At 31.5% G+C, this 9,188-nt stretch overlaps 1 protein-coding gene across 1 annotated transcript; it reads right to left on the bottom strand.

Moving 5' to 3' along the window:
• Nucleotides 1-229: 229 nt before the first annotated feature.
• LOC111716885 (WSC domain-containing protein 1-like) lies at nt 230-976 on the bottom strand (the record flags this gene model as incomplete). The annotated part of the gene is made up of 3 exons (XM_023492399.1): nt 699-976; nt 509-651; nt 230-466 (listed from the first exon to the last, which is right to left on the bottom strand). Coding segments are annotated over exons 1-3 (589 nt in total), but the record flags the coding sequence as incomplete, so codon positions are not given.
• Nucleotides 977-9,188: the final 8,212 nt, after the last annotated feature.

Raw genomic sequence — 9,188 nt, 5'->3', positions numbered from 1 at the left:
CTATTATTATTTGGCAATCAGAGACTTTTTTTACAAAAGCCAATGGAAACATCTCTTTAAAAAATATTATGAAAATTCGAGATAAAATCAGACAGTCAAAAAATCAAACAGCGTACACAAATTTAAGCTTCAAAAGAACCATTCAAGAATCTGGATTCTTATGAACACGAAATGGATCCTAAGCACTGCTATTTATAGAAATTATATTTATGAAGAGGAAGTGATCTACCAGTCTTCTCCTCTATCCTCTTGCTAGCAGCATCTATAACAAGTTTATACAAAGCTTGATGATCAAAAGAATATAGATTCTCCTCAACATGGTTCTTTCTCTGAAATTTTCCAGTAAGATGTTTCTTAATACACTCCAGTCTGTTCAGGTCGAGTTCTATCCCAAGATGGTCAAACAAAGCTTTTATTTCTTCTACAGGGTCATCTTTTAGATCCTCATAAAACACAAAGTAAACATCTTTACCATATTTCTACCAATCTGAGATAAGCTCATACCAACGGTTGATTCCAACAAAAGCAAAGTCCTGGAATTCCTTAGAAAGCAAACTGTTCCTGTCTGCTGATGCTGTTTGACTACCCGTTTTGTAAAAGTTCCAGTAGGAAAGAATGGAATTAAATGGATTACGAACCACAACTACAGCTCTTCCTTGGAACAGCTGTATGTGTTCTCTCTCCATGTAATGTTATACTGTCTATAACCGTATGGGTAGATGGCTCTGTGATGGGTCTTTTGCAGAATTGTAGAACCATCTCTGAAATTCCTCAGTTCCCCGAGATGTCCAGCATCAGTAATTGACGTAGAAACAAATATGGACCCAGTAAAGATCCCTGAGGCACCCTCAATCAGATATCTGATCCAAGTATTCCCAGAGCCAGGGTAGGAAGCTAGAGCTCTCATAGGGATGGTTCCTGGTTTTGCTATTCTCGTTACAAATCCTCCACATTCTTTATCTCCTGGCCAGGGGTAACTTGTATTCTATTTGTATATGAAAGTTTTTAGCATTAGACTTTCAACTCAAAGTGTGTCATAAAGGGACTAGAGACGTAATTTTAAGTGACCCCCCATTTATGGAGTGGCATGTCCATTGTCCAGTAGGGGTGATCAATATTGGAATAGAGCCAACCGCCCACCGGAAGTCGCTGCGTTTTCACCTTTAGGCCACAAAAAAAATTTTATTTTTTATTTTCATGTTATTATACATTACTTTTTTGGAAATTCAATGCTAAATTCAAATCTGTAAAGTATTTAAAAAAATTTAAAATTGAGAGAGTCAGAGCTAAAAAACTTAAAAATGGTTTTCGAATCTGAATTCAGCATGACATTTCCAAGAAAATGATGTATCATTTTTTTTTTTGCAAGATACAAGACAGGAAAACACTCCTAATTTTCAAATCATCAATCAGATAAAGGTATACACGTTATCATTGGGAATCGAGCATGGCCCTCTTTAAATGGAGGATCACTTGAAATTATCATCGTGTATTTGACGAGCTTAAAAAATAGACATGTTTTTGGACACTTCATAAAATGAGTTAATATGCATGTGGAGCAGTAGTTCTAAATTATTTTAGATTAGTTTAGGGTTATTTTTTTCTTTTTTTACGCAATGCAGACTGACCTTTTTCTTCTTTTTAACAGAATTCATAGTTTAGAATATCTAAGGTCTACAACATTGGGTAGCAAAGATATAGGGATTAGAAATATAAGTTTGTGGACAACTTGCAATTCCTTTAGACATTCTTATCTGACAGAAGTTATAGCTTGAAATATCAAAAGTCTACAACACTAGGCTGCAAAGATTATAATTTGTGGCAAATTTTTAGTTCTTTTTGTGTTTTTTTTTATGTTACTTACAAAGTGAGTAAAAAAGCGGCATTAGCTTTAGTTTTAAAACCACAATGAAAATGTTTTCAGAGTTTATGTTTGGGGTTAAAAATATCAAATATAGTAAGACAAGTGCTAAATTTTTTTAACACAAACAACGCGAAATAAAATGATTTAACATTTTTTTCTTTTTAAAAAAAAAATCAGTTTTTTTCTATTCTAAAGTTTCATAAAAGTCTATTGATGAATAAAACATAACACGCATTTTCCATTTGAGAAAGTATTGTTGCACTTTAGTAAGTATCTACATTTCTAAATTTTTCAACGTAAAACATGTACCATGCCAACTGATGTTATGATTTCAAGTAGTCAAATAAACATGAAACACAGCAATTGTGTTTGTTCACAGACCCGTTCCACTTAATAAGTTGATTTTTTGCAATTAGTAAATCATTTGCTTTATAACAGAAAATGCATATGTAAAATTTCTTAATGTCATATTCCTTTTCCAGAGTTTTAGTGGGTTTCATCAAACAATGGCAAATCAAAACCTTTAATGTTTTTGGAATAAACTCATTTTCTTTAAACTTGAAATGTTTTGATTGACAGAATTATTGTTACGCTTTTGAAATTAAAACTCAGCCCTCATAGTCTAACGTTTATGAACAACATTTTCATCAGACATATACCTAACGTTAGACTAATCAATTTAGTATTCAGAGAAAAGTTATGAAACGTTTTGATTTACAGAATTACATTTTTTTAAATGTTATATTCTAGGCAGTCTAGAGTAAGATCTTTTACAGAATCTGTTTTCTTTCAACCGCTGGTTGAACTCTTTTTGTGAAACTTTTCTCCTTTTAAAAAAATTGAATGAACAATTTTTGGGAACAAACTTTTTGGAATCAATTGGAAAATGTTTTTAACTGAACGAATAATTTTATTTAAACCAGCGGTTACAGGAAAAAAGTATATTTTCAATAATGAAAACTAACAGTTGCAAGAAGAAAAAAGTTTCACAAAAAGAATTCATCCAGCAGTTAAAGAAAAAATATTTTGTAGAAAAAATTGATTCCAGCGGTCGAATGAAAAAAGTTTAAACCAACTGTTTTTTTAATACAGTGATAACCAGAAAACTCTAAAATAGGAAGACGACTTTATAGCAATACTGAAGTGTATTTAATGTTGTTACAGAAAAATTTTAATTTAAAAATCATGACAGCATTGAGAAATCAAAATATTAATATCATTTGTTCTTACAATATAGATTTAACTAGGAATGCGGGAAAATCATCGATATTCTCTAATCTAACAGATAAAATGTGGAAACTTAGATTCTTGAAATAATTCAGAAGTTAATTTAGCTTCATAAGATAAATTTTGTTTTTAGTGATTTATTTTGTAAGTTATGAAAGTTAGTTTTGTTTTGAATTGCGGATTATACTCAAAAACAGGAAAGTGGGTTTTGCATCGAGATATTAGTAATAGAGGGGGGCATCTGGAATTTTAGACTTCTTGTTGTACAGCCACTGTACACAATGACCCGATCAGAAATTATACCTGAGCCCAAAACTTAAGACAGGGTATCTTTATGAAAACCAGTTTTAAAACCCGGGTTTTACGAATGGGATTAGGCAGTTTTGTGGATATTAATTTCTTATTATGAAATATTTGTTTCTTCATGTTCTTCATTTTTTCGAATCTCTCACATCAAAATCTACAAAATGTTAAGACCCCAAAAAGGATACTCAAGGGTTTTGTTGAACGATACTCTTTTAAATTTCGGGCTCTAGGGGATCATAATTCGTAGATCAGTGTTTTAAGACATTCTTGTTTGAAAGTGAAGCCTTCAATATTCAAGCAAAGAAAACAACCCCATATGATTTTTGTATAAAAATGAGACATGAGAAATAGAGAAAAAAATAAAATCCTTCTCCTTAATAACATCTTGTTTCTTATCAAATTCTTAACTTCTGAAATCTACATTGTGCATTTACTCTTAGGAATATAGAATGCTTAATGTTTCATCAGGGATGCTGAACGTTTCTTTTAAATTTGTAATGGTTTCCTCAAGCCTCTCAACCTTTTCTTCCAATTTCCTTTTCTTTTTTTCAGATAAATGCAACTTTTCCTGAAATTCTTTAGCCTTTAATGTTGATTGTTGCAATCTCTCGAAAAGCTTTCCTTTGCTTAGATTCTCTCTTTGGTATGAATGGTCATGCCTTGCGACCTGTAATGAGTTGTTCACACAACCCATTTTAAATATAGAGGGAACTGCAAAATTTCTGAGTATTTTGCTATCTTTGTTTCTATAACAACTGTTGTCAAAATGTTCACTGCATGTAAAAATTGGGTGTTTTGTCTTCCAGATAACTTGTTCTATCCACTCTTTTTGTATGTTATGAAATATTTCTGAACCCAAAACATCGTTGTTTACACAATTTTTGACACTATCAATATCTCATTGTTGAAAAATATTAAAATTAACTGTCCAAAAAATACCGTACAAATAGATGTACTTAGGATTAAACCCACTGTACTCTATGATACCAACTCAGTCATAATTGGAAAGATTTTTCGACAAAATTCACTGTACAGTATAAACCTAGCCAGGCAAAATTAGGAGAGTTATGCCAGGGAACAGGAATATAGGGAAAGGAAATGGCGCTGGTCCGGCATTTTACAATTTACAATTTACAATTTACAATTTACGATTTACAATTTACAATTTGCAATTTACAATTTACAATTTACAATTTATAATTTACAATTTACAATTTACAATTTACAATTTACAATTTACAATTTACAATTTACAATTTACAATTCACATTTTACAATTTACGATTTACAATTTGCAATTTACAATATACAAATTAGTTTATTCAATAGTAAAATAATGTTATTATACACTTAGGCATTTACAATTTACAAAATTATTTTATTTTATGTTAAAATAATGTCATTATACACATAGGCATTTACAATTTACATTTTACAATCTACATCTTACAATTTACAATTTACAAATTAGTTTAATCAAAATTTAATTATTGCCATTATACGCTTAGGCATTTACTATTTACAATATAATACCATTGTATTAAAGGCATTTACAATTTACAAAATAATGCCATTATACACTTAAGCATTTACAACTTACAATTTACAATTTAGAAATTAGTTTAGTCAGTAATAAATTATTGCCATTATACGCTTAGGCATTTACAATTTACAAGTCCTTCATGTACTTGTATATTTTTATCCATAAACGTCTACATTTCCAATGAATTATATACAAATTACAATTTATGTATATATGACAATTTACAAATAGGTTGTAAAGAACCTGTCAAATCATTCGTTGGGATGTTTAGAAAGATGAAAATTTCCCTGTATTATAATTGAAGGACTGCAGTATGGTTTTGGTGAATTATATTGACGTACTAAGCCTAGGGGTGTCAGAAATGATTTTTTTTGCAGTTTTTCTATTTCAGAGTTTTTTGTTTTTTACTGTACGAAACCCATCAATTATAAGAAGAAAAAAGTTTCATAAAAAGAGTTAACCCGGCGGTAGAAGGAAAAAAGTGAAAAAACACAAAAAGCTTCTTAAAACTGTGGTGCCCAGCAGTAAAAAAATCTTATTATTCAGGGTGTCCTAATAAACGTGAGAATTTAGGGACGACTTTTATATCGCTTTCGATTCCTGACGCATTTTTTCATGAAAAAAAATTAATGCAATATTCCAGCTTAAACATGTAATACCGAAAACGCCATGTATTGAGATTTTTAAAATGTTGTCTACCATTTTTGTATCTTCAAAATTGACGGAGATATTGCGAAATTTGTTTTAAAATTATTTAAAAATAAAAATTGTCTCAATATCTCATATCTTCGTAAATTTTTAAGTTACAAGAAAGGTAGATCACTTTATGAAAATCTCGTCAGACATACAGCCTCGTTATTTTGCTTTCTTTGCCATGAATAAATATCAGAGATCTAAGACGACTTTAAAGTCGTCTCTCAATTCCCATGTTTATTGGGACTCCCTGTGTTAGTCTTAATCGCTCGTTCAAGCGCTCCCACCGCTACTGATGAATTTTTATATATCATTGTTTTTCTAAACAATGGTTGTTATATGCTTAACGTTTCTAAGTAACAAATGAACTAACAGGAGGAAATAGACTGTCATAGCCTCCCAGTAATGAAGAGATAAATAAATAGTAAATAATCTTATGATAATATTAATAATTATGACCTTAATTATTCTAATTGTGACAGAATAGTTGAGGTGAAAGCAATTAAGTCATCAGAAAAAATTAATTTGATGTGTATGTTAATAAATTAACATATTTCAATTAACTTTAATTAAGTATTTGGTTTTCTTGTGTTGTAAATCCTTTTTCCCAAACACATTAATTAATGAATAAATTTCTTTTTTTTATCAACAAATCATAATTCTAATAATAATAAAAACTGAAATAAAATTTAGACCTGTTTCTTTCAGTTTAATATATAAAAAAACATGGTGGTCGGTATAGATTATCCTTGTGTGATTCCAGAAATCAACACATAAATTTCACGAGAAGTGGATCATTAATTTAGTATCGTACCGTCCCGCTTTGCTTTATTGTCTGTATTTGTACTGTACAGCTTGCTCTAGTCGGCCCAGTACTTGAAATAAACCGGAGTGTGTAGTTGTTACGCGAGCCATGCTGCGTGTAGAAAGTCTGCTTGTCACCCCTGGGTATTTCTGAGTTCTCCCTGAAGATCTGTACGGAATGTATTGTGAAAGAACTAGTTTAGGAACTGTTTACAGACCGACTGCGCAGACGCAAGATTTCTCGCGGAGTAGTAAATAATTTATATCAGTATATGTTTATTCGTTTTGCAAGTTTAGTAAATACCACACGGTATATATATTAGGTCTTTAGGGAAATCGCTAAGTAGCGAAACAGTAGTAAACATTAGATTATTATTATTATTATTATTACTATTATTGTTATTATTATTACTAGAACTATTAATATTATTCTTACTTCAATTATTCTCTTATATCCCAAGGATCCCAAGCGACGGTCCCTGGACAACTATAGGTTCTCAGGTTGACCAGTGTTTTCTGATTAAATGATAAAAAATTATATTTAAATTTTTATGTATTTTTAATTAAGGTTTCCACGAAACAGTCAATTCTCTTGCACAACAGTTGCGTGGTTTTGCACAAAACGACTTATTTTTTGCACGAAATTTCGCATCATTTTTGAATGAATACGAAACCAGATTTGCAGGAAAGTTTTTCGAAATAAATAATTTTTTTCCAGAAAATTTCGCATGAATACGAAATTTGAGTCAGCATTTTTTCATGATATATGCATGAATACAAGTAAATTTTTATATGCAATTTTGCAATGCCCATGAATACGAAAAATTTAAATTTTTGTACAGCAGTATATTGTGCATGAAAGCGAAATTAAGTAATATTTGTTGCATGCCATAATAGTGCATAAATATGAAAGATTTTAATATTTGGATAGTATGGCGCAAATTAGTTTCAGTAAAAAACAACTTCCATCTAACCCTGATCGTCTCCAAGTTCAGACCGGAACCTGATGATTAGTGATTATGATTAATTAATTCGTGAGTAACTCAGTTATAATATATCTTAAGATTGATTGCCGCTAAACGGTGTAATAGCTTCAGTGCGGTCCGGTGACCAAAAACCTGAAAATTCGGATGCTATATCGTTTGCACTAATGTCCGATTGAACTATAACGTACTTTTGCACAAAAGTCAGCTGATCAGTAACCGGTTTTTAGTACGATCGAACATTAGTGCAAATTGGACTAAAATTTTCCCGCCAGGAATATTTTATTTTCGCACCATGGAATATTTTAGTACAAATGATCATTGCAATTGCAATTTGGAATACTAAAAATATGTTCAAGCGCACTAACTTTTTTTCTGTAAATATTAGTGCAATTGAACGTTAGTGCAAATCAACATGTCCAAATGGTGAAATTTTAGAGTTCAGTTCGATTGTTAACATTTTTTGTTCATTTGCAGTAAATATGTTCATTTGTACTAATACTATTTTATGGGCAAATGGTGAAATTTTAGATTTTAGTTCGATTTAACATATTTTTCTTCATTTGCACTAAAATATGTTCATAGTACTAACATTGATTTTACCAGAACTTTTAGCTTTAGTTCAATCGAACATATATGTTCAATGGAACTAATTAACTAAATGAACCGAATTTCGCTAGAATTTTAAACAATAGTTCTCCATGTGCTCAAAAAAACCCTCTACGTGGTTTTTAGTTTGATTGAACAATTTATAGTTGTTCAGTCGGAGTAAACGTTAGTGCGAATGTACGTTAGTCCGATCAACATTAGTGCAAACGATCTACGACACCAGAACTCGGCCAGCATGTGTGAGCGTCGAGCAGACTGAGGTATAGTTGACTTTGATTGGTTCAATTTTAAATTTATTCATCATTTCCTTGAATTGTTTCTCGAAATTTAACGAAACTAGAAATTCAAGGCGCTTCGCGCCCTTCTTTCTAGCCTTCTTCGTGTACATCGTAAAACAAAACAAAAATAATTCGCGGATTTTCACAAAAAATTTCGTGGATTTTCAAAATTTTAAAAAATTTAATGAAGATCGAATTTTGATGGAGACAAATATTTAAAATTTCAATCATTCATAAACCTTCCCTGTGGTCCCTAGATGTCCCACAAAAAATTTGGGCCCGATCGGTTCAGCCGTTTTGACGTTTATTGGATACAAACAGACAGACAAACAAACAAACAAACAGACAGACAAGCCTTTATAAATAGATAACAAAATAGCAGGAAATAATGAAATACGCAAATACCAAGATTTTCTTCAGAATTTGCGCGAAATAGCTTTTGTAAATGCGCAAAAACATTGAAATTTTGTGCAATTTTTACTCAAAAAATAAGCAAATCTTTGAGCAATTTTTGCAATTTTTTCGTGCAAAAAATTTCGGCAGGAAACCCTATTTTTAATGCGTTCACTCCACCTCAATTTTTGCTCTTTTGCAACGCCTTTTTCTTTCTCCTTCTCCTTCTCCTTCTCCTTCTCCTTCTCCTTCTCCTTCCTTCTCCTTCTCCTTTTTCTGCCTTCTCCTTCCTTCTCCTTCTCATTCCTTCTCCTTCTCCTGTATTCTCCTTTCTTCTCCTTCTCCTGTCTTCTCCTTCTTCTCCTGCCTTCTTCTCCTACCTTCTCCTTCTCCTGCTTTATCCTTCTCGTGCCTTCTCCTTCCTTCTCCTTCTCCTGCCTTCTCCTTCCTTGTCCTTTTTCTGCCTTCCCCTTCCTTGTCCTTCTCCT

The sequence above is a fragment of the Eurytemora carolleeae genome, unplaced genomic scaffold (assembly GCF_000591075.1).
Source record: "Eurytemora carolleeae unplaced genomic scaffold, Eaff_2.0 scaffold2259, whole genome shotgun sequence".
Classification (NCBI taxonomy): domain Eukaryota; kingdom Metazoa; phylum Arthropoda; class Copepoda; order Calanoida; family Temoridae; genus Eurytemora; species Eurytemora carolleeae.
The sequence above is the reverse complement of the archived record's forward strand: the minus strand, read 5'-3'. Positions and strand labels throughout refer to the sequence as shown.